At 31.8% G+C, this 26,192-nt stretch overlaps 2 protein-coding genes across 3 annotated transcripts; one reads left to right on the top strand and one right to left on the bottom strand.

Moving 5' to 3' along the window:
- The first annotated feature begins 2,170 nt into the window (after positions 1-2,170).
- Positions 2,171-5,388, top strand: LOC118044039 (uncharacterized). Of its 2 annotated transcripts, XM_035052189.2 has the most exons (5): positions 2,171-2,672; positions 3,530-3,640; positions 3,733-4,645; positions 4,731-4,961; positions 5,047-5,388. In XM_035052189.2, the coding sequence occupies exons 1-5, from the start codon at positions 2,433-2,435 to the stop codon at positions 5,052-5,054; spliced, it is 1,503 nt and encodes a 500-aa protein (XP_034908080.1). In that variant the 5' UTR covers positions 2,171-2,432; the 3' UTR covers positions 5,055-5,388. The 2 variants fall into 2 exon arrangements, with proteins under 2 accessions (XP_034908080.1, XP_034908077.1); XM_035052186.2 differs by having other exon boundaries at positions 4,731-5,388.
- A 1,764-nt stretch (positions 5,389-7,152) lies between these two features.
- On the bottom strand, positions 7,153-12,003 carry LOC118044040 (light-inducible protein CPRF2). Its single transcript, XM_035052190.2, has 6 exons — positions 11,503-12,003; positions 10,108-10,204; positions 8,887-9,097; positions 8,233-8,308; positions 8,031-8,156; positions 7,153-7,759 (listed from the first exon to the last, which is right to left on the bottom strand). The coding sequence occupies exons 1-6, from the start codon at positions 11,887-11,889 to the stop codon at positions 7,349-7,351; spliced, it is 1,308 nt and encodes a 435-aa protein (XP_034908081.1). The 5' UTR covers positions 11,890-12,003; the 3' UTR covers positions 7,153-7,348.
- Positions 12,004-26,192: the final 14,189 nt, after the last annotated feature.

The following is a 26,192-nucleotide window of genomic DNA, read 5'->3' as shown; positions in this document are numbered from 1 at the left end:
TAAGGAATAAAAAAAATCAAAAGAATGATAATCAAATTAAAAAAATAACATGTTCCAAATTAAAATTGAATAATAAAATTAAAAATAAGTAATTCTTTTATAAAAGAGCTAAAAAGTAAAATTAAAAATCAAAATAATAAGAATATTAATGGCAATGCCCATAAATAAAAAGACAACCCTAAAATTTTGCATATTCAACATTGATTTTGAGAGAATGAGAAAAAAAAAAGGGGTAAAAAGAAAGTGTTGTCGGCAATAAATATGAATGTATTATTTTTATAAAAAGATAACATCATGACAATTTTAATGATATGATAAAAAAAAGAAAATTTTTTTATATATTTATTAAAATATTAAAAATTACCTCTCAAATAACCCCATAATAATGAAAAAAACCGTGCAAAAAATCTATTTTATATAAGTTTTAAGTTTTTGAAAATGCAAAACCGTGAAAACACTTTTGTTAATATGGTATTCTCAACGGATTCCCATCGCCTACCAGAGAAGACAACAAAAAACTCCGATTTGGGATTCATTCTTCATTGAAAAACACTTTTCGCATTTCTAGTCTGTTTGTTGATGTTATATGTATGATACTTGGCTACCTCTATCAAAGCTTTCTTCAAAAAAATTTATTTTTTATTTCTAAAATAATAATTAATGATGTTAAAAATATAAAAATATTCACAATAATACTGGTCATGCAATGGTATAAATGAACATCTTAAACTACGATTGGAAATACAAGTCAACCTATATTTCTAATAAATTTAATTTTTTATATAAAAATTTAATTTTTTTATATATTTTATATTATTTTAATGTATTGATCTTAAAAATAAAATTTAAAAAATATAAAAAAAATTAATTTAATATTAAAAACACTTTAAAAGATAATCGCAACCATACTTTTAAAAATATCCAAAACTCTTTCTCCTCATTTCATAATAATATCTCAAAAATACTTCATTTTTTATTTTTTAAAAAAGGTATTTTAGAATACCTGTGTTGATCAATAATTAATTAGCGTATATCCATCATCATCATCATCATCATCTACCAGCCTTTGAACCCTTGATTTGTGGGATGTGAATGACACAAGCCACTGAGCTACGAGGGCGGCTGGTGCCAGTTTTCGCATTTCAAATTATATAAACAAAATAGTGAAATTGTTGAATTGGGTTTTGATAAATCATATTTTGTTCCAACAATGAATTAACTCATATGAATTAACTCCCATTAAATCTTCATTTTCTCTATATAATTTTCAGTTCAATAATGAGGAAGAAGTATTCAAATAAATTTAATTAAATTAAAAAATCTAAAATTACTATCCAAAAATAAATTTGAGCCTATGGCCTGGATCTAACACCAAACTTACTTACTTTATATGTTTTTGAGCCCAAGCATTGCACCTAGGCCTAAGAACAAGCACGTGACTTGGGGATTGGGCATAGTCACTATGCTTGACACCTTAAATTTTTTAGTGTTGACCTTATAACTATTATTCTTAAACTTTTTAGTGTTGACCTTATAACTATTATTCTTAGTTTGTTTCGAAATATAATTGTAGTTACTTTTTAAAATGTTTTTTATTTATAGATATATTAAAACAATGTTTTTTTTTAAAAAAGAAATTTATTTTTAATATCAATGCATCAAAATGATTTTAAAATACCAAAAAAATATTAATTTGAAGCAAATAAAAAAATAAAAAATTTTAATTTTTTTCAAAAACACATTTAAAACAAAAAAAACAAATAAATAGATCCAGACTAAAATCTAACCTAGTTTAGGACCTGATTGAGTCGTTAGGATTTGCCTATTCAACCCATAGGTCATCAAAGCTATTATTTTTGTCAAAAAAAAAAAAAAAACACCATTTTAATTTTTTTTTAATATCTTGATTTTGGCTCGGCTAAATTTAGACTGATTTTTTAAAGTCATATGCCAACATATCAGATCATTCAAGTTTAGATGAATCAATATAAAAAATATTTTGAAATAAAACTGGGTATAAGTCAGGCTTCAAGTCACAAGATAGACTCACGTGGTCGAGTTTAATAAATTATAGTTAAACTAGTCGGGTTTGATCAGGTCTCTAAAAACCCAATCAACTTAACCGGGTCAATGTTTGCCATGTTCAATTAAAAATCCATCCTGGATGATGACCAGATTTTTTCCGCATCAACTCATCAAGTTGAGCCGGTTTAAGAACCAAGTTGGAAATTGTAATTTATAAGTAAACCATTTATTGAAGATGGTGTTTATTCCTCTGTTACCGTTGAGATTTGAATTTCAAAACTCTCCACACCAAACGCCATCTCAGTCTCCATCCTTGAAAAAAAACAACATCTATTCTAAGAACCCTAATTTGACGGTGGCTTATTGAATAGCGATTTCTTTGTTTGTTTATCAGAATCAATAAAGAGATGAAGCAGTCTCATCAGGACTCAATAGCATCAAAATCATCGGTGAGGAAGCCACTGAAAGACTTGTCAAATAACAATGGAAGATTCTTGAAATCTGTGAACCCCAAGAAAATATCAATGCCAGCCAAGGAAATCGGTGATAAAGAAAGTGTTGTTAGGGTTCAACAACAACAACAAGACGATGACTGTCTCGATCGCCTCTTGCTTGTCCGTTCTGATCTCTCGTCTCTCACTCGCCAGGTACTCGCTTACTTCTCCATTTAAGACCAAATCTTCCATTTACTACATTTTGTTTATGGAGAAAGTTTTGATTTTTAATTGTTTCTGATGAAACTCGGAGAGAATTCAAATTTCTTGATTAATTGGATGATTTTGATCTGTCTAGTGTTTTCTTTATTTTGTCAAGTATATATGTAACCCAATAAAGAAATTTTTTATTCTGAAACCAAGAAGCTTCAATAAGCTTAGTGCGATTTTACCATGATAGTTGAGGCAGGTTTTAGGGAAAGCATTAATGGATGAAGGGTGCCCTTTTTTTCAATCATGAACCTCGAAAGAGGAGGATTGGAGCATGTGTTTTCTATATCTTGTACGTTTCAGCCAGCTCCAAGCAAATCTTTACGCATCAACAAGAAGGGTTTTAGTTAAATCTTATTGGTAATTTACTTAATTCGGTTACATACTGTAGTGGGATATGTTTTGGTTACACTTAGTTTGCTGATTTCAATTGCTAGCTTCTTCACTTTAGAGATGTGTCAAAGTTTATTTTCAGCAGGTATTATTGAACATGTTCAATGTGCTCCTTTATCTGTATGCTTCAATGCTGAAGGAATTCGACAGGATTGTTTAGTGGCGGGTTGTTTTAGATTCTTTAGTGATTGATTGCCAATTGTTACTGACATGATGTCGTCCTTCGAGAATTGAGATAGAGTTCTTGTTCTCATTTTGTTTCATAATTTTTTAGTTTTACTCTGTGTTTGTGTGTAATTTGTTTTGCACTTTGGCTTAGGATATATGACATCCTCTTTTGTGAACATATTTTAGTTTAATGTTCAATTTGTAGCTGCCTCATTCATTATTAATCTATCAAATTACAGATAGATGAACTTGTTGCGCAAGCATTTAAATTGAAGGCCACAAGCAAAGAGGGAAGACAAGAAATTGAATCGTTTATGCATGTCGTGTCCAATATGCTTTCTTCTTTAAAGGTTACTACTCTACCATTTTCTTTCTCCGTATTTTACTTCCCTTGCATACACTGTTGTGCAAATGATATAGGTATCATGTTCAATTATTGCAGCCATGGGTCCCTAGGTTTCAGAAGGTTCTTTCCAGTCATTTTGTGGAGCCTGAAAATCAATTACCGCATAAAACTGTTTCTGAAATAAATGAAGATGGAAGCTTTGATGTTGACAGCCCAGAAAAAACCAACATGGATTCGCTTATCTCTCCTTCTCCCCTTGTATCCTGGCGAGCTGGCTGCAATGTTGAGAGAGGTAGGCAACTATTTCTGCTAACACCCCTCCCTATGCCAAAAACACTATCTTCTAGATGTCAAGACTTGCCTAAATCAGTATTTGAAAAGATTGCTTTAAATCCTGCTGTTGAGCCACCATCAACTTCTACTATTTTTGGAGATGGAAATGAAGATTTGCTTGAAGACATGGCAACAAAACCGATCACAAGTAAGCCTTCTGATCCTGTTGCAACTGAAGGAAAACTTGAGTGTCTTTCTTCCCCGATGTTTTCAAAACAAAACCACTTTGTTGCTATGACCCCATGCTTAAACATGTCTCCTCCAAAATCTTGTGTGTTGCTCGAACCCATCTCTCAGTCGACTCATAAAGGCAATTATAGGTTGCGGAAGTCCACGCCGTTTCCTGTTGGAATTCATTCACACATTTCTGAATCCTCTGGCAGTGAAGGTTCTGAGGATCTGACATTGAAGTACCCAGAGCTCTTAGGGATACAACGAGCTTATAGATCTAGAATGGGAATTAAAGATCTAGAGTCATCTCCAAACTGGTCCTTTTCACCTCCTAAAACTTGTGTTGTTTTGGAGCCACCAGTTGAGAAATCATTGGACATCCATGTTGCTGATCACCACTTGAAAGTCCATGCTCCTGTTTTGAATCAGCAAACGAATTCGACTCTTTCAAAAGAATGTGATGTTCAAGGAGATAGTCATCAAATCAAGAAACCTTGCAATGGAGGTATCCATTCATTTTCATAATGTTCTTTGTCAACTCTGATAGTATGTTGAACACTATCATAATCAAAGTTCCTCTTTTCCAACAGGACCTGTATGTGGCGTTTCAAAGCTAATAATAGAAAGCACTCCTTTATGGAAGGAGCCTGAAAGCACAATAAGGACAGGGAAGCGTCCTGGTGAGAACACGCTGAAGAAGGAACTTTGGACAAAATTTGAAGCAGCATCTACATATGGGTTCCGTTTGGATGCTTCTGCATTCCAAGGGACTGCACAAAAAGGATTTCTTGACATGCTTGATGAAGCTTCCTGTGACGAGGGTAAGTCTAACTGCTGATGGTTTTGAGAAAACAAATATTTTATATGATGAAAGTTTTGACGAGTGAATCTTGTTGTATGGTATAGTTGTTTAGATTGCCAATATCTTTTGTATACCTCCCAAAAACATCTACTTCGAAGCAATCCTTTGAGTATCTTTGCAATATGAATGGAGTTATTCCAGTGAAGAACGTTGCAAGAGCAAATGCTGGGTGAAGGCGATCTGTGCTTTTGGAATACAAAGCCTAAGGAGCAGATGGTGTATTGCCACAGGCTACAATTCCAGAGCTGGTTGGTTCACTTTTACTGTACTATCTAAAATGTAGAGAATAAGCCCTCGGGAGATTATAAAACTTACTTCCATTATACTAAAGACTTGGTCATTACTGTAATTGCTGATTAATATGAGTTTGCACTGAAAAGTCTAAACCTTTTTCATCCCTTTTATTTCTTGCTAGCTAGTGGTTAACTGTATTATTTTTTGCATAGGATTAAAATTATACTGATGTCAGTGTCCTCACATTAGGCAGATCGGAGAGCTCTATGTGGTTCACTTGTTGGTAGTTTTAACATCCGGTGAGGAGGAAAAGTAGTGGGTGTTTTTTTTTTTTTTTAATATATTAAAATAAATTTTTATTTATTTTTTAAAAATTATTTTTGATATTAACATATCAAAATAATATAAAAATACTAAATAAATACTAATTTGAAAAAAAAATAATTTTTTTTCAAAAGCATTTTTGAAACACAAAAACAAACATCTTTTTAGTAATATCAAATGTGTTGTTGTGTTTTATTTGCAAAACTTGGAGATTGAAGATTTATTTGTTTTTGTGTTTTAAAAATGCTTTGGAAAAAATTTAAAAATTCAATTTTTTTTCTTTGCTTTAAATAAATTTTTTTATATAATGCTTTTAAATCATTTTGATGTGTTGATGTCAAAAATAATTTTTTAAAAATAAAAAATTTATTTTGATGTATTTTTAAACAAAAAAACACTTTAAAAAGCAACCACTATCATAATCATAAAAAATGAAATGAAACTATAAATATAGCTCGATCAGTCTTTTTTTAAATGGAAATATATCGAAATAGAATTTTTTTTTATTTTTTAAAATTTTTAAATATCAACATATTAAAATGATATAAACATAAAAAATATAGTTTAAAATGAAAAAAAAATTAAATTTTTTTTTAAAATAATTAAAAAAAAAACAAACAAGTTTTTAGCATAAAGATTTTTGAATAAATTGCAACAGTAATTATTAACATTTTTAATATCTAAACAAATGTTTTTTTTTTTTAATCGAAATAGGAAGGGTAAAAAAAAGGTATTTTAGAATACCTCCTTTTAATCATCATTTTTTTGTTCTCGTTTTCTTCCTTCTCTACCGGCCTTCGAACTCATGACCTGAGCAATGATCTACACCCTGCCACCAGGTCACAAGTGAAGCCAGTGATTGTAGTTCCCTTAAAAGTATTTTAGCGTGTGACCACGGCTGTTAACATTGATGAGGTGTCAGTGACATTGTAACTGCCTTTTTTATATTTTGGAGATGTTATTCGGAAAAGAGGGCGGGCAAAAAAAAAAAAAAAAAAACAAGAGTTCCACTTACTTTGGAATTGTAAGAAGGGTTTGTTTGGAAGTGTGTAAAAGTAGTTTTTTAAATTATTATTTTTATTTATAAATAGTATTTAAATATTTTTTATTTTTAATATTAATATATCAAAATTATTCAAAAACATATAAAAAATTAATCTAAAACTAAAAAAATTTAAAATATTTCAAAAACACAATTGGATAAGAATGACAAATTGTTGAGATGGATTGCTGCCTCAATCCAGATTAGACCAAACTCGTCATGTCTTGTCTGACTTCCCGAACCCTAACCCTAACCCTTGTTTGAAGTTAGTTCAAATGTTCCGTATCGAAATTCATTTGCTTTGTCTTTGCAAAGATTAATAACTAATACGGTTTATTTATTTAGACAAAACACGCGATGAGAAAAGGATGTTTTTGTAGACGTGTCTTGCTCTCAGAATAAAATTTGAGGTTGTAGAAGTGGACAGGCCGAAACGAACAAAGCTCGTTCACCTCGCCGGAGAGCATGGATGCTATTCATGGTATCATAGCCATTGATTAATCTGTGGCAACTCTATATCTTATGCTCCTATTCTTGACAAACAACAGCATTGTAAAAAGTCGACAACTAAATTGATAAGCTTGTTCTATACAGCAAGATTTCGCATTGTCAATGGTGGTAAAAAATAGCTGTTTGATTCAACATGTAGTCAAGGAATAGAACCTTTACATACAGTTAAACAAAAAATCATACTGGAATGGAAACGTCTTCTCCAAATCTGTCAATAAAATCTTCAAACTCGAGGATCATTTTGCCTGCTCACCATTGGACTGAAGCCCGCAAGGACTTGTACCCCCACGAATCCGTTTCTGCAAATGCTCCAAGCTAGCTACTCGCTGCAAGGAAGGTGTTCGCCCCATCTTGTTCCCTGATACTCCTGCTGCTGGTACAGGATTTGGCTGCACATTTTCAACTGAAGATATATCTGCCAACACATTGTTGCCTCTGGTCCTGGAGTCATGAGTTGTTTTAGGATTGTTTGGAGCTTGATAAAAGTGATGCTTTGGGTCATCCTGTACAGGAATAGCAGCATCTGCTGGTGTGTCAGAGGGGCTTCCATCAAATGATGACATACTCATTGTGGATACATCAGGCATGGCATGGAACAAAGTGTTCAACCCAGTGAATCTTTTGACTGTCTCTTCAGCCATCTTCACCTGGATATGCATGCAATCACCAGATGAAAAAAAAAAAAAGAGTCAGTTTTCTGCCTCCCATTGTACACCAAAATCTCTCCCCTTTGTATGTACTTACATGCCAGTGCATGCCACTAGAATCACTAGATTTTGTTCTCTTGATATAATGATTATAGTTTCACTACACATGCACTGGCATGTATGGGTAGTGGAGCTGAAAGCCTTGCCATTGCTATGTAGATATCTTGTTGTATACTCTTAAGTTTAAAGACAAAACAGTTAAATGAGTTACCTTCGCTCTCAGTGTTTCAACATCAGCTTTTAAAACTCTGTTGTCAACAGCTGACTCATTGTACTTCTGACTTATGTCAGTGAGGCTCTTCAGTAGAGATGAATTTTCAACCCTCAATTGAGCAACCTGAAAAGAAAAATGTTTAGGATTTCTGTAGAAGAGGAAAAACAAAAAGGCAAGCAGGCAGTTAAAAGAACCAGACCTGTGTCTCAAGCTCAGTCAAATGGGCCTGCTTTCTACTTCTTGATCGTCGAGCTGACTCTCTATTTGAAAGCATTCTGGAAAATAAAACATACCCGCATGATTCCATGGAAGGGAATGGAACCAATAGCAGAAAAATCAGAAGAATATCAACTGATCCACCAGTGTCCACAAATTAGAAGAAAAAAAAAATTGTGCTCAAGTTTCCGGTGCCATCATCAAATATGCTACCAGCTGTTTTCCATTAAGCCATTTGTTCTTGCACACATGCCCATGTTTCAGTTGGCTGTCTCTTTGATGAATCTAATCCTAAATGCATGAGATAGAGTTCAAAAAATTACAGTAAACTGATGTTTTATGAACTGTTATCTGAAAGGGAATGGAATATGCTTGTTCCGCATAAACTGACCGAACACTCTTGATCTCTCTCTGGCATACCAATCACACATTGCAGGACCAGAGTATGGTAACAAAACAAAACAATTGCTATCTACTTAAAGTTGCATCTGGAACATGTGGTTTTGCGGTGAAAGTGTTTATTACATATCAGATGGTAGAAACATGAATTTCCCAATTTATGAAGAATAATTTATATTTCAATCTACAAGCAGCAAGCCTATAATACTAACAATCAGAAAAGCACAGAAGAAGTTACCTCCTCACACGCTTTGCATCAGTAGGGCGCATATTTTCAGTTAATTCAGTTTCTGCTTCATTTTCATCATCCTCTGAAAGTTCTCTGGATGATACACTAGTTGTTGGCTTCACAGTAACTGTAGATTTCCTTTGCATGGAAGGTAAGGAGGGAGTTCCAAGAGACTCATTAGCATCTTTATCTTGGGATCTCAGTAAATCATATCCAGCTCCTGCATAGGTAATTAAAAAGGGAAATAACTAAAAGAGCAACAGTACAAGTGCTTTATGAGAGTATGCAAAACCTTACACCAACTTGGTGGAGAGGTCCGCTGCGGGTGAAAGAGAAAAGAACATGTTTAGGATTTAGGATTAGGCAACATATGCTGATCATAGCATCAAAATGCAAACATATCAATTATGGCTAGATGATTCAAGTTTTTCCATATTTTTAGCGAGGGAACAATGCAAGACTATTCAGAACACCTTTTCAAATTTCCTACTTGGAGCTACTAACATTTTTGTCAAATGAACTGATAACATTAATTTTTTCATCAAAGAAGCCTTAGTTAGGGCTATGGGGAAATGACCTTCTAATTTCCTTCACTTCATGATACCTCTCTTTCTCCTTCACTTTCCCATCAGCCAGATTTCTCTTATGTGTAAGTTCATCATATCACTTGGATTTCAGGTTCCTGAAGCCAGATTCCCTTATATGCTGGTAGCCTGTCACTACCTTCTTCCAAGAAGCAATGGCTTAACACTGGTTTTCAAAGCATTCTCATCTAGTTTGAGACCAGATAAGGGAATGACAAGACAGTGGATCATCGAGCAAAAGCCCCTTCCAAGGTAATACTAGATTGCAGTAACCCTTTCCTACATAAGATTCTTTAAAATTTCTTTCTGGGGTTATTTAAGAACTCCTTTTTCTAAGGTGCACAGGAATCCCATTTCCCTTGTTAACATGGGCTACATCACTAGACTTCTGTGGTTGATTTACATGCTAAATGAACCTGGTAGTCCAGAAAAATAAGTTGTCATGCTAAGTTTGTTTATCCATTATGAGGTGTTTATCCCTATCAAAATGACTCAGCTCTTGTACCTTTTAAACCACTATATCTAATCTCTCTGTTATAATTTCTTGTTATATTGAAAGTGGACATTTTCCAGAAAGGTATAGGTATAGGTATATGTACATTTGAACAACAACATGCATAGAAATGGCAAATAAAGGAAGTTGAACCTTTGGAAGGAGCATGAGATCCCAAATGTGAAGTATTTGAAGCCTGTGATCCACTTTCAGCTGTGGCAGGAGAATCTAGAGGCTTTACAAATGATGCCTATTGACAAGAGCAACATATTCAATAAACCATGATAAACCTTTTTAAATATTTACAGTAACCAAAAATAACTAAAGAAAAAAGAGCACAAAATTGTATGGATGTTTTGCATTTGCATTATCCAAACATAGCACTACTTTACAAATTAACATAAGCTAACTAGCACTTAACCCTTGTTGTTCACAAAACACCATTTAGGTTCTGTTGCTTCAAAAATCTTTAGTTCCACCGTTCCAAATTAGTTTCCAAGCTAAAGTTCTTAACTTGGGACCTCCACCATTCCGAAAAAGAAGTGGCTTTAACAATCCCTTTGCAATCAATAATTCAGGCAATGATTCTGACAATTCAATTGGTTAAAATGATTTTTGGACTTCCTGTCTTCCTCTCGCTGAAGCATAAAATAGACCTTACTACCTAGCTTCAACAATAACTTTTGTTCTAATGTTTCATACGCAGTGAATTCCTAGCTTCAGTTTTAGTCAAGCATCAAGCAGCATTTCCCTAGTACAGCTGATGCCTACTTTGGCCCTGGCCATTCTTTCATCTCTATGGACAATTTCCTTTTATGGATAAAGTTGCTTTCCTTAACAGACACCACAAAGGCACAAACCTTATAGCCAACTCCATGTAGAATCTCCACATTCAACTTGACAAAGCGACAAGTTAAAAGCAAATAAAGTTATTGGGAGCATGGAACACCACCACCCACCCGATAAAAAAAGAATTGATAAATCATGTTTGGTTGACACAAAATGGCAGCAAAGTAGGGGGGGGGGGAATAGACCTAACTGCCAACCATGAGGCACCCATGTAAACCAAATTCTTCACTCAATCTGAAACCAAAACAGCTATTGAACTCCTCCAAGAAAAAAAAGAACTAAATCCAGCGAACTTTTCCATTTCCAATGAACTAAGAACAAAAGCACCCATAAATGCACTTCTTTTTAGCTTTCTTCAATTTTCTCAGAAATGAAAGGAAAAACAAATCTATCAGCTAGTTAACTAATTAAACTAATGTTTCCATTACCAAGAAACTAAAACAACATGGTAAGAACTTTAAAACACGCAAAAAAAAAAAAATCCATACTTTACTGAGTTTACTCCCTTTCCCAATTTTTTCTCACTAATCAAACACAACCACCAAGGAAATAAAGAACACCTAAAGATCCAATCTTTTTTCTTTTATTTAACTTGCTAAGCAACAAGCTAAAAATCCCACATGAAAAATCACACAAAAAACATATAAATACATAGATATACACGTATATTCTCAATTTAAATTAAAAAAAAAAAATTACCCGAGTCAAAGCAACAGCAGCGCAAGCCAAATTGAGTTTACTCTTCAAAAACGCATGATAATCGTCAGATTCCACCGGAATAATCGCCGGAGCAGCAAAGGAGGAAGCAGCAGTGGCACAGGTCCCATTACTAAAGGAACACTTACTTGTAGCGTTGTTATTACTATTACCATGATCTTTGATTTGAACAACGTCAGTTTTATCAGCAGAAGAATTAGAAGAAGTGTTGTCATCAAGGGTTACAGCAGAGGCTTCTTGAAGGAATCTTTCGAAAGCCCATTCAGACTCAGACCGGTTCATTTTGGACAAGTCTTCAGGTGGTGGTGGTGGTGGTGGTGACCAAAAATGCTCAGTAATGTTATCCTCCACTGAAAATACCCTCTCCATGTATGTTCAAGTTTAAACTAGCCTGTAGATGTTTATAATGCTGTCGTGAATAGAATAATATTAGGTGGAGGTGATGCGGGTCTGAGGTGGTAATGGATAAAATGGAGTTTTACTAATGATTTTCCCACCTTTCTTTTCGTTTGTTGTTGGCTTCATTTTTGGGGAAGGGGGTCCATCTTATATTTTATTATTATTTGTGGCAACGTGGAGGAGCCATCCATGTATTACTTTTAGGCAAGTGGGGAGAAATATCCACTACTTGCACGATGCAGAAAATCAATCATGTTTATGGTCCCTACTCCCTCCTGCTACTAGGAGAAGAAGAAGATGTATGATCAACATTTGTGCATACCCATTTTGATGAGGGTTTTTATTTTTTTTTTTTGATAATTTGGATGGTGGGGATTTTGATATTTTATGCTCTATTCAATTTGATCTAGTGATATATTTTTCTAGTTGATTTGTGTTTTTTGATTAATTATGATTCTAATAATATTTTTGGTTTTTTTCTATCATGAACTAAAATTTTAAAGCTTGGATGATTTTTTTTATTATCAAATCTAAATTTAGAAAATCATAAATATGTTGATTTAGTCATTTTCGTTAAAAATAAAATTACTTTTTAAATGGGTATACTTTAAAGATATTAACTCCAAATGGTAAGTGAATTTATTATTTGATTACAATCCAAAAATACATTAGAAAAAATCTTGGTAAAGCACCATTTTTAGAAAAAATCTATGGTGCTCAAACTATGAATGCTTATCCTATAGAAAAAGGATAAACACACACAAAAAAAATCATATCTAAGTCTCACACAAAATGATAAGATTTTTTTTTCCTTTTAAAAAATTATTGTTTTAATTTTATTTCTTTTTTCTCTTTATGTGTATAAGCAGCATGAAATTTCACTTACTTTTCATCAAACAACAATTACTACTACGATGAGACAAAACACTTCATATTATTACCTTTGAAAAATAAACATAGAAATATTCTTGGGAAAAAATCATTGATCTTTCAATCATTTAAATCTAGAAATTCTTCTTCTTCTTCTTCTTCTTCTTTAAATATCTTATAAATATCTATTTTATTCCTTTGAAAACTTCTTGAATGGATATAACAAGTCCACCTCGGAAAAAGTGGAAATTATGGAAAAGATTGAAAAAAAAAAAAAAAACCCTTCCATGGAAATCAAATAAGGATAATCTAAACCCTTCACACTATTATTTGACATTCCCGCCAAAAAAAAAAAAAATCTCTGACGAAAATAATTATTTTTTAATATAATAAAACCTTTCATATAATAGTTGATTATCGCAATAATCTTGGAGTGAAAAAAATATAGAAGAGCATACATACATAAAAAAATAACTCCTAATCACCGGCTAGGAGTAATTTGACTAGCCAAAAAAAAGGGCCTTGCCTACTCCTCAGACACACACTAGAATCTCCTCCTACTTGCTAGGTATTTGTTGAAGATGCATAGGATCATAGGAGAGGCGACTTTTTCTCCCGAATTCCGGTGGCTTCCATTGGACGGCTCTTGTTGGGGGATGCGGCGGCTCAATTTCTGGATAAATACTGAATCTGAATTATGGCGGGCCATGGTATCTCTTGGGCCCGCAACCTTTTTGATTTATTTTCCTTCACGGCAACGAGTCATTGCGTTGAGGCTGTGTGGCGTTTCAACCTGCGTTTTGAGAAATTTTAAAAAAAAATTTAAAAATAATTGAGTGTGGTTTGTATTTTTTAAATCGTTTTGATGTGCTAATGTCAAAAATATTTTTTTAAAAATGAAAAAACATTAATAACATGTATTTCATCATAAAAAACTATTTGAAAAATAACTGTTACCACATTGTCAAACACGTGGAAAGCTTTGTAAAAAGGCCAAAAATAGGCTTGGATTCGCCCCTCTGAGAAGCTGCTTTTGATTACGAAAAAATAAAACAATAAAAAATGAGCAATATGGAGTTATAACTGCTAACTAAGCTTTCAGACAATATCTTTGTTTTTGTTTTTGTCTTTGCTTCTCCATGTTGGAAGCAGTTGGGATGATGTTAAATCAGTTTTCTGAGCTTTTTTATCCACCAGAGAAAGGAACCCCAGATGCAGGATGACCTGATCATCCAACCAATGCAGTTATTTGAGAAACTTATTTGAATAAGATATTAGAATAAATTATTATATGATTTAAGCACTAATCATAGCATAATCTAGGCGTGATAAGCTTAGCAAATCACTACAAGGGCATGAAAATGGGACTTTGGAATTACAAAGAAAGCTAGGGGAATGAAAAATGTGGATTACAATTGTAATTCATAGTTTTTTTTTTTTTTTTTTTTGTGTTTTGATTCTTGATTTTTTTTTTTAATTTAGTTCATATATTATGTGTTTATTGATTTAGAGTTGATAATTTTTTTTAATTTATTTTTTGTATGATTATTGTGGAATCAAAAAAATATCTCAACATCGCTATATGATCTATTTTTAAAAAATATTAATTAAATTTTTTTTTTTTTATAAAAAAACTAAGTTATTAAATTTTGTGGAGACAATGACTCAGTTTGCGAGTTTGGCAGGTTAACATTAGTTTTCCCAGTTCACGGGTTTAGCGGAGTAACTTTTTTTTCCTCTCTTTTTCTAATTGAACTCAATTATATGATTATCTATTTTTCTTTTTATCATATAGTTAAAAAATATTTTTTTTTAAAAAAACTATGCTATTAAATTTTAGAAAGTTCATGGGCCTGTTCGTGAGTTTGGCGAGTTTAGCTTTTTTTATTTTTTTTATTTCATCATTTGATATTGGGTTGATTGCGAATTGAGTTTTATAATTTATTTTGTTTCATTTTCTATGAAATTATCATAGTCTTTAAAAAAAATCTCATTATTGGGTTGACGCTTAATTTTGTGATCGTCTATTTTTATTATCATATAGTTCAATAATCAATAGTTTAGAAAAAAAAAATTATTAATCCCAATAGAGTCCATTACCCAGCTTGCAGGTTTAACATGTTAATCTGGATTACCTAATTGACAGGTTTAATAGGTTTATCCATCAAACCTGATGTTTTTTTTAGTTTTCGATCATTTAATTTTTTTTAATTGTTTTTTTCTTTTATTTTACTCTTCTTCAATATTGGATTAGTTGGAAAATAGAATTTATGGTTTATTTTTATTTGATTTTTATAGAATTATCATTATTTTAAATAAACATATTTTTTAGAATTTATGCTTGATTTTGCAAGCATCTATTTTTATCATAAAATCAAATAAAAATAACTTACAAAAACAAAAAAGTTATTAAACTCATTAAAGTTCATTGCTCAAGTTACAGGGTGACCGGGGTCTTGGTATTATCTCAATATTTTAAAAATAAATTGGCATCTTAAATTTTTTTTTAAAGTTATGTCATATTTTTACCAGTTATTAAAATTATTTTAGAACCATGAAATTCACAGATTAACTTTGGGTTAGTTGTCTCACGGTTTAATAGAAAACTCAAGTTAGGTAAGGAGTCGGGTCGGCATGTTTTAATATCAAACTACTTGATCAAATTTAATGATACCGTTAAAATATTTCTCATCCTTCTAACAATTTTTTTTAAGTTTAAGAAAAAGAAGGTCTGACTCGTAAAGAAAAATGAACGAATGAACTAGTATATTTTATAGATGGAAATGATCCTTGCTACTACTTTTGCCATCTTTATATTATAGGGTATCTTCACTTATTAACATTATTTGAAAAAAAATATTAGTCCAATAAATAGATAAATTTTTTTTGGTAAAATAGCACAATATAGTATTTGTCATAATTAGAAAAAAAAAAAAGTGATAGTTTAAGATGCTGCTAATGGAAGAAAAACAGTATCTCAAAGAAATTATTTTCAAATCATGACATGTACCAAATTAAACTATTTTTCTAAAAAAATTTCAAATGGTATTATTTTCTAATTGTTTTTTAAAAATCATATTTAAAGCTATAAATTAGCTTTTTAGACTAGGTTCACAACCCCAAGCGAACACCTAAATCAAAGGTATAATCTATCAAAACTGAATATAGTTTTTTCCTTTTTAGTTGATTTCTTCCATTTCTATATGTCAATATGATGCATGCATCTTTATTATAAGTTTCGTATCAATTTAACATTAGTTTACCTTTTTTATTTCATAAGTTTAGAAGTAACTAAATATTTGTCTCCTGCTGGGTTAGATTAATTTTTTTTTTTAAAGTAAAAAAAATATAATGGCATTGCTGACATGTTTTTTTACAAAAAAGAATTCAATTATGAAAATCAAGAAGAGTGGGTAATTAGAGATACACACCCCCTGTACTTGATCACATGCCATCAAAAATTGAAGAGCTTACCATAATGATTCAAGAGACACAACAAAAGACCTTCTTTGGAGGGTGATGAAGGTTGCACGTGCCTCCATAATGCAACAACTTTCCTTGTATGCTGGTGCATGAATTGCATGGCCACATTACCCTTTGCTTGTTTAATTTTGTCTATATATGTTCTTGTTTTAGTTTAGATTTGATCTTTTGAGCCTTAATTGTTTTAAATCAATAACATTAAATCTTATTATGCAAAACCAAGCATTAATTGTGGGTCAAATTTATTCCTCGACATCACAATATTCCTAGATCTAGAAACCAAAACAAACTATTAAATCAAATATTGGATGAACTCAATGTGAAATTATAAACTTGAAAGAAAAAAAGGAAAGAAGAAGAGGGTTGAGCATTTTTTCTTGCCTGCTCAATTCAGTCCTTGGTGCTAGCAAAACAAAAAGTTATAAATATTTGTCTAATATTCAAGTTCGGTTCTTAAAGTTTTAATTGTTTCAAATTAATAAAATTTTATTTAATTTTATCAAACCAAGCATCAATGGAGTGACAAAATATTTTCTTGGCAATCTGAGATCTCCATGCCCGAACAGCTAAAACAAAACACTAAGTATAATCTCAAATAAACTTATTATTGAAGAAAAAAATCAAGAACAAAAAAGTCAAGGAATAAAAATAAAAATAAAAATCAAATGACCAAAAAAAAATAAAAAAAAATAAAAGACGAGAAAACATCGCGGAACACTAATATATATATCATCCACATTGTGTTTCTCTTACTGCTAGGATTTCTCCCACAAGTTTTTATCTTAATCTTAATTTATTAATATTATTAGAGAATCCCATATGAATATCAGAAGACAGAACACTCAATTGAATCGCATTGAATAAACTGTTAGGAGTGTCGCGTTGCTGAGTGTCGTCGGTGCAAAATGGAACAAGGGTCTAGCAGTTTGTGAGCTTTCGATGGCCTCTGCTGGGATTAATTTATTTGCTTGTCTCTGATGCTGTCATCTTGATGATCTTTAAATCAATAGCAGCTCGGCTATGTATGTCTATAATCTTTGCTTTGATAAGGTTGCTTGACCCAGTTTTGACTTATCATTTGAATTTAGATTCAGCTTTGGCGTTTGACCTTCTGCTAGGGCCAAGATGATTTACTGAAGGGATGATAAAATGGGGTCCAGGGTTCAATCTACCAAGAACATCTTGATTTGTGCATGCAATCTATAAATTTGAAAGCATTTAGAAATCAACCTTATGAACTTTTCAAGACCACGAAATCCCAACAGCTGACAGCTTCACATCCAACTAGGTCATCAAATTCAGTGAAGAAGATAGATGCTACCTGGTGGACAAAATCCCTCGTCTCCCATTGATAGAAAAAAGCTTTGCAATATCCAAACAATACATCATGTTAGATGAAGCGAAGAAAACAAGCAAACTCACTGATCAAATCATTTCAGCTTGGATTGACAGAAGAACTGATCATGGGATGGGGTGTTCATTGTTTATGCATGACTGTCAAATAATCTGTCTCCTCACTAAAACATTTTGCACACAGGAGTCATAAGTTTTCCAAAGAAAAGACAGTGTAGATCAGAAAAGCCTAGATCCCAATGATACTACAGGCGATGGAGGGGTTCACAGAAAGTTATTGACAAAAAAACTGAAACAGCGTTTGAAGGCGATTTATTCGTAGATTTCACGTTGATTAATCACAAAAAGAAAATCAAACAATTAAATAAGGTGGCCTTTCCCCATTATGATCCCACCAGGACAAATCAATGAATATGATGATGGATGGGGTGGCTATGTTATACTTAGAGAAACACACGTAGCTGTGTTATACATGGAGAAACGCTCTGCACTTTGGAAATCTAAAGCTACATGGTTAAATTTGGTGTCTTTGGTCTTTAATAGTTCATTCCAGCTTAGTTTATTTCCTAGGCAAGTAATTAAGGACTAGTTACCCTAGTCTTTCAGGGAGTCTTAATTATCTCTATGAAATAGGGATGTTATTGTATGTTTTGATTTTCAGGAGATTTGAGTTGTGAAATAAGTTAGAGTTATTCTGAAGGGTTAGTGCCTCAGCTTTCTTCTCTGTCCTCCTGTTCTTCTGTTAGACAACCTCGAGGACTCGTCACCATTGCCTGATTACCAGAAGCCTAACGTCAGTTAGATTCCCGCCTCAGTGCCCGACGTAGTAATATCAAGTTATATGAGCAACAACTTACATACTGGCTGATCAAGACCATTGCAATGTCCTCCTCCTTTGTGGCGAACTCCTTGAATGAATCTTCAATTGCTTTTACAGTTGTTTCTGAGCATAAACATGAATATTACAAGTCAAGACGAACATCAACTTCCCTCAGAAATTATGCCATTGTCATATGTCCAAGTTCTTTTTTGTCTCCAAACAATCCTGAGCCTTTCCATTGATTAGCAATTGCACAGAATTATAGAGACATCAGTAATTAAACATGCTTGAATCAACTATTAGATAGATGGTATTTCTCTGCACGTCCACTGCAGCCGGAAAAAATTAGATGGGCTTTGTAACTTGTTCATCAAAAAGAAATTGACAAAACACTTACAAGAGTGATGAATGATCTTCTAGGCAGTAATTAATCTCTTCAAGAACGTTACCAAAAAATAAATGAAATGTTTTGATGTGAATTGTCTTAGATGGGATTTATTTTTGGCACATCACCCGCATATTCAAGCATAATACCTTCACGTATCAATGAGAGAGCGAACTGTGCTGTCAGAATTCATTGATGTAAGATTTTAGCCATTCAAAGCTATACAAAATGTCAATCCTTTTCAATTAACAAGAGCACGAAACCTTTATTTGAAAAACTATGCATTCTAAAACAACAGGAATTCGGACACAAATACAATCTAATATCGATCTAAATGTAAATCGTTACACTCTTAAAGGAAAATCAGAGAGAAGAAAAGAAATGGATAGAAGAAACAGGAGAGAGAGAGAGAGAGAGGGAGTATAAATATTAAGCTATCACTAGTGTTCTGTACTGTTCATCTCCTCTACTTTGTCTTTGGATGGTATTCTTCAATGAACAATGCTGTTTTTTGTTATTTATTTTAATCTTTTTTTTTTTCAAATTTATTATTTTATATGATGTTTGTTATATTTTATGTGTTGGTGTTTTCTTCTCCAAACATTTTCTTGACAATTCAAGGTGTTTAAAGCATAGTTTTAAGACCTAGTCTGGTGGCTGGCCCGGTCCAAGGCTCAGGTTTCGGGTTTTGACCAGGTCATTAGGTTAATTAGGTTAAATTTTTTTTAAAAAAAAAATCAAAATAACATCGTTTTAATAAGAAAAAAAAATCAACGGGTTTGTAGTAGCGTCTTGACCTAGTTTGCCAGGTCAACCCGCCAGGTTAGTTGGGTTATACCAAAATTTTTTTTTTTGTTTTTTCTTCAACACAGCTCGGTTTTAGTCCCGGGTTTGCCGGGTCCCGAATCGACTTGCCGGGCCGGGTTTCAAAACTATAGTTTAAAGAAATTTTAAAAGTGAATTAGAGGCCAATTAATGAAATGAGATTTCAATTTATAATATTGAAAACATTTACAAGAAAAGGACCAAAAACAAGCAAAAAAAAAAAAAAACTAACTAACGGGCTGATTTCAAATTCTCACAAAAAAGTCATTTTCGTCTAGAATTTCTCCATTTGATCATTTTTAATCCCTTTAGTCTTAGGATTTTACAATTTGATCCTTAACTTTATTTATTTTATATTTTAGTCCCTCAATTTTAAGAAAAGAGAGAGATGAGAGAGAAAATGGTTAATTGACTACATTTCAACACCAAAAAAACTAATGTTAGTGTTAATGAATTCTTCTTGATGAGAAAAATATCACTAAGGTGTTCTTGAATTTTTATCTTATTAGAAAAAAATAGATTGTAGCTCAACAAAATGTTTTTTTATTTTATTTAATTTTGAATTTTTTGACTAATTTAAGGGTGTTTTGTAATAAAAAATAAGTTTGTTAAGATATTTAGAATAATTTTTTAGATATTTTCATGTGAAAACTGGATTAACATGGATTTTTAGGATCCAAAAATTCATACATTGATTTTTAGCCACCTCTAACAGTTATAATTTTTACCAGTAGATGATGCGTGTGGTCTATTTATTTTTTAAATTAAAAGTGAAAATATATATGACACTATATATGCATTATATTAAGCAGAAAAAAAAAAAAAAAAAGTTCAAACGTGTAGGTCTTGCCTTGCAGGTACACTCACATCTAGGCTTTTTTGTATTGGGCTAGGCATGCGCTCCAAACCATCGAGGCTCAAGTGTTCGGCTCCTTTCAATACAATCTTTTGGTTTTTTTTTATGGAATTTTTCCCTTGTATTTTAATGAAAATTCATTATAAAAAATGATTCAAATTAGATTTAAAATATTATCACCATTCAATTTTGCATTTTTTTAAAAAAATAAGATTATATCTTTTTTATAATATTAGCAATAATTTCTTTATTTATTATATATGAACCTAATATATATTTTTTTTTTTAGATTTGTGATAATGAGCATTGATTTTTTTTTTTCTTATATTCTTCTTATAATTATTTTACAAGATTTTATCATATTAAATTTTTCCCTTCAATTGCATAAAAATAACAAGACATGATTTTCAATGTTTTTTTTTTTTGTTAAAACGTTTTTAAATAAAAAAAAATGATGGTTATGATAAAAACAAAAAAAAAAAACATGTTTTTGTAAAAAAAAGAAAAGAAATGTAGTTTTGATTGAACAAATACATTTTTTTTCCTATATATTTTGATTGTTTTTACTTTTAATTAAAAACAATAATTTGGTAAAAAAATGCATGAATAAAAATAGAATAATTTGTTTCATTATATATATATATATATATCACAAAAATTTTAATTATAGCTTTTTGTACAAATATTTATTTTAATTGTAAAAAGAACTAAATAAAAATAGATTTTAAAAATTATCCCGAGGGCTAAATAACTAGTATTATTCTAAAAGATAATAGAATACCATTATTCATTGGGTTATGAAAATCCATTTTGATCCTTTAGTTTTTCATATTTTCATATCTTATCCATGTAATTTTGATGGCTTTTCATTTTGGTCTCTTAATTTTTTACATTTTTTGTACGTAATAGTTCTTGTACTTTTAAGCATTTACATTCCAATCCTAAACTTCCATTTTCCTTGTGGTTTTTTGTCCTATGAGTTGAATGAGGGGTTAAAAAGTCATTGTAAAGGGGAGGAAACAAAAGATTGATCTACCCGTGAATGAATTTGTCTGAGAGATGGGAGCATTCGATTTTGGCATTTATCCATGTGAGAAAAGGTACATTCAAATTCCTAAAAAAAAAGTCAGTTTGATTTTAGGGTCACACTGCTATGTGCCACTTTACCGGAACGTTCTCAGCACAATGATTCGAACAACACGATAAAAAAATATTTTTATTTTTTAATTATATTTTATATTTATAAAAATATTAAATTACTTCTTAGCCAGCTAGCTTATAATAATAATAATAATAATAAAACTAGTGGAACAATACGAAAAAAAACTAATACTTAATTAATCCTTCTTTTCCAACCAACACATTATTTTATCCAACTTGATTCATAATTTAATGATGAAAAAATCGCATCACGGGATATATATTGGTATCAGGACAGTGGTTGGTCCATTGATTTCAAATAGCTTTTCGTGCCGAAAAACATGTCATTAATATTTTTTCATTTTTTAAAAATCATTTTTGACATCAGCACATCAAAACGATTCAAAAAGTACAAACCGCACTCAATTTTAATAAAAAAAAAAAATTTGAATTTTTTCGAAAAGCCGGTTTGGCCGCAATGCCAAACAGGCAATATCCAAATAACTATTTTTTTTTAATTTTTTTTATGAAACGAGATTGTTTTTAGTTACCAAAGCACACACTGATTGATGTGTCAATTACTCAGCCATGACTGCTTGTTAGCTTAGAAAATTTGCAGTAGGTGGCAATAGGCTGATATCATTTAGTCAGGGTGTTGATTTTATCAGGATTTTGTATGATCTGTAATGGAGATTACGGTATCTAATTAAGCTGGAATTTCACATGTTTTGCGTTTGTATATTCAAATTCAAAAGGAATAAATGCTCTTCAACTTTTTTTTTTAGAGTTAAATATTAAAAATACTCATGTGTAGTGATGTAAAACCTAGAATATTATACACAGGAGTCTAGATATAATATAGAGTTCTCATAAATACATTAGCTCAATCATTTAGAAAAAAAAAAGAGTCTCAATTGATTCATAAACTAGTTCGAAGATATGGAACAAAAAGTGAACTGAAATCTACTATTGCTGCATGTTTCGGTATTATCTTGCTATGAAACCGATTATTTTATTTATTATAATTATGTTATGATTGTTTTTTAAAATATATTTTTTTGTTTTTAACATTGACACATGAAAACGAAAAAACACACCCGAAGTAGAAGCCGAAACAGCCATGATAAAGCATTTTCCAAGTAATTTCCGATGGTCCCAGCCATAAAAGGAAGTTTCACCACCGCAACACCTTCCCGGAAATTTCACTCTGATCAAGGGCACATGCCACTCCTCCCAGCTGCAGCCGTATCCCAAACAAGATTCATCTCATCAGTGACAGATGACTCCAAACTTGTAAGTTCCAGGATGTTAGGTATCCCACCGAGCATGATAGATTAATAAAAAAAGAAAAAGAAATCACCATATTATCTTGGGATTACTGGACATGGCGATGTTTAGTCATATAAAAAAGGGAGATTATGAAAGGAGACACTATTCATGGAAGCTGCACATGATGCCTGCGATCATGGAGAGTGCTGTGTGTTGTTTAATTGTCATTTGTCTTAGCACTTTAAGTTTATGATATGTTCACACCAAAAAAATAAAAAAAAGCTTAATCAATTAGACAAAGCATGACATGTATTATGTTGAAAACACGTCAACCTCAGCTTGGAAGTTAATGTAGCGTGATGTTTTAAAATGATAATTGAATAAATATTTTGATTTCGAATTCGTATTGAATTGATTTTTATTTTATTTTTTATAAAATTTAACATGTGTTAAATATATCCTGAATTAACTTATTAGACATGACAGAGTTTGATAATATAATTTAACAAGGATAGGATATTAATCACTAGGTTCATAAATTAACCCGTGGCTGTTTTAATTAGAGGATGAAGATTAACCTCTGCATTACGAAAGTAGTGGTGATGTGAGATGCAAGTGTACCAGATACCGACAGGGATGGATCCCATTTTTCTTAAAGCTAGAAAAATGATCATAGCCATCGTAAGAAGTCTTAAAAAATTGCTGAATATTCACCTAATGATAAAGATTCGCATTGATTTATCCCTTCCAACTAACCAATTAAAAAATATATAAAAAAGTCTTTTTTAATCAGAAAAAAGAATATAGCAGAAGAAAGGCATAGATGCTAATAACAATAATGATAATAAAGTAGAGTTTTCCTTATCATTCTTCCTCATTTTTTAAGTATTAAGATTTTATTTATTTTTATGTTTTAAAAGTATTTTTTTAAAAATTTAATTTTTATTTATTTTTTATTTCAAATTAATATTTTTATATTATTTTAATGCGCTAATATCAAAAATAATTTTCAAAAAATAATAAACAATATTATTTTAATTCATTTTTAAGTAAAAAATATTTTGTACAACAATCGCAACCATACTCTCATACATGCGCTAAATAGACAATTGGTTCGGTATTCATAATTTTAACCCATTCATGAACTCTATTGAAAGAATTGATCCTATTAAAGTACTCTTGATTAAAAGGGATGGAAATATTATGCAAAAGAATTTGTCATGCTTAGAAGTAATCATTTATTCATTTTTCAAGACTAAAAAAACCTTTTTCAAAAGTGATATTGAAAAAATTAAGCTAGCCTTTTAAAACAAGATAATGTAGCATGTGAAGAAGAGTGATTATCGATCATCATTGAATGAATCCTAATACACACACTATTGATTAGTATTACCTTATCATATATAATATTTGTTTTTAATTTTGTTGAAGTCCCAAAAATATAACTAGCCTAAAAATAGAATTTCCAGGTTAGATAATTGGTTAATCAATTGGTCCTAGTAATTTTATATAGAATTCTCCCTAACCAAGGTAGTTGATAGCTTATACTTGATGCTTGATAGGTTAAAGTGGTTTGTAGTTAGTACTTGCAAAAATTTTTTTTTGGTGGAGGTGAGGATTTTTCAATGCTTAAATAAGTATCTTTTTGGAGAGAGAAGATACAAGAATATTCTAGAGAGAGATGCTCTGAAAATATACATACAATAGAGAATGGAGACTATGAACTTTTGTTCTGAAGGTCTCATGATGTATTTATAACCCATGAATATTGTTCTTTTATGAAGATGAGAGTTTGAAGTATAATCTTAACTTGATAACATTTAATGAGGGATAAATATCCCTTACATCTATATGAATGTTTGATGGGAATATGGTGGGTCTTTGAAGGAATTTTATACACCTAAAATGTGAAAAAGATTAGAGTCTAAGATGTAAAATGTAGTTAAACCTATGGAGACTAAGTTCTTTCCCAATGTTAGACCCAAGGGAGGTGATCATTCCCTTGGGCACTCCAATGAAGGATGGTCATTCCTTTGGGATGCCTAATAAAGGATGGTCGTTACCTTTAATTTGGCTAACTGCCAAGTCTAAATACCTTGGGTTTGGTATGTTTGTAAGATTCACGTTGTCTTGGACTTGTCCGACAACCAAGTCCAAGTATTTGGGGCCTAATATGTTTTTCAGACTCGCATTACCTCATTCTTTTGAGCATGCCATGAGAAGATGACTATTCTCTTAGGTGTGCTAAGTGAGGATGGTCGTTACCTTGGACTTGGCTAATTGCCAAGTCCAAGTACCTTAGGTCTGGTATGTTTATGAGACCCATGTTGTTTTGAACTTGTCTGACTACCAAGTTCAAGTGTCTTGGGCCTAACATGTTTTCCAGACCTGCATTACCTCATTCCCTTGTGCGTGCTAAGGGAAGATGACTATTCTCTTGGGTGTGCTAAGGGAGGATAATCATTACCTTGGGCTTGACTAATTGCCAAGAGCAAATACCTTGGGTCTAACATGGTTGTCAGACTCGTGTTATCCTGGACTTGACTAACTACCAAGTCCAAGTACTTTGACTTTGACATGTTTGTTAGACCCACATTACTTTGAACTTAGTTAAATGTCAAGTTTAAGTATCTTGGGTTTAACATGTTCGCCATACCCACATTACCTCGGACATGGTGAGTGGTCGGGTTCAGGTACTTTAGGTTTGATATGTTTGCCAGACCCATATTATTTATGGATCTGATTGACTGCCAAGTTCATAAGCAATAGACTTGATGGAATGCCAAGTGCAACTGTGCAAGTGCCTTAAGTCTAACATGTTTGCTAAATCCATGTTACCTCATTCACTTAGACGTGTTAATGAAAGATGGTCATTCCCTTAGGCGTTTCAAGGAAGGATGCACATTCTAATGAGCGTGCTCGAGGCTTCGCATACTAATGAGCTTAATATGCCCGAGACTTGACATACTGTCAAATTCAATAGCGTTTAGGTCTGACTAACACAAAAACCAGTGTGTCAAGACTTGGCATACTGCCAAACCTAATTACAACTAGAGCCAAACCTAGTATTGTTAAAACTTGAGACACTATGAAACTTAAAAGCAACTGAGACTTTGTTTTGAAATGTGGTTGAAATCGTGTTTTTTTAAATTTTATTTTATTTTTATTAAAATTTATTGTATTTATATTTTTAGATCGTTTTAATATACTAATTTTTAAAAATAATTTTTTAAATAAAAAATATTTTAAACTAATCCCTGCCATGGTGAATG

Source organism: Populus alba, chromosome 13 (genome assembly GCF_005239225.2).
Source record: "Populus alba chromosome 13, ASM523922v2, whole genome shotgun sequence".
NCBI classification, from domain to species: domain Eukaryota; kingdom Viridiplantae; phylum Streptophyta; class Magnoliopsida; order Malpighiales; family Salicaceae; genus Populus; species Populus alba.
Note: the sequence above shows the minus strand (reverse complement) of the source record. Positions and strands in the feature narration are given on the sequence as shown.

What these genes read in the sequence shown, in the direction of transcription:
- LOC118044039 (XM_035052186.2), top strand. Translation starts at nt 2,433, where the DNA reads ATGAAGCAGTCTCATCAGGACTCAATAGCATCAAAATCATCGGTGAGG. An exon ending in ATATGCTTTCTTCTTTAAAG is followed by an intron (nt 3,641 to 3,732) that starts GTTACTACTCTA and finishes CAATTATTGCAG; the next exon opens with CCATGGGTCCCTAGGTTTCA. An exon ending in CAAGAAACCTTGCAATGGAG is followed by an intron (nt 4,646 to 4,730) that starts GTATCCATTCAT and finishes CTTTTCCAACAG; the next exon opens with GACCTGTATGTGGCGTTTCA.
- LOC118044040 (XM_035052190.2), bottom strand. Translation starts at nt 11,889, where the DNA reads ATGGAGAGGGTATTTTCAGTGGAGGATAACATTACTGAGCATTTTTGG. An exon ending in GATGCAAAGCGTGTGAGGAG is followed by an intron (nt 8,309 to 8,886) that starts GTAACTTCTTCT and finishes TTTATTTTCCAG; the next exon opens with AATGCTTTCAAATAGAGAGT. An exon ending in TGACTGAGCTTGAGACACAG is followed by an intron (nt 8,157 to 8,232) that starts GTCTGGTTCTTT and finishes TTTTCTTTTCAG; the next exon opens with GTTGCTCAATTGAGGGTTGA.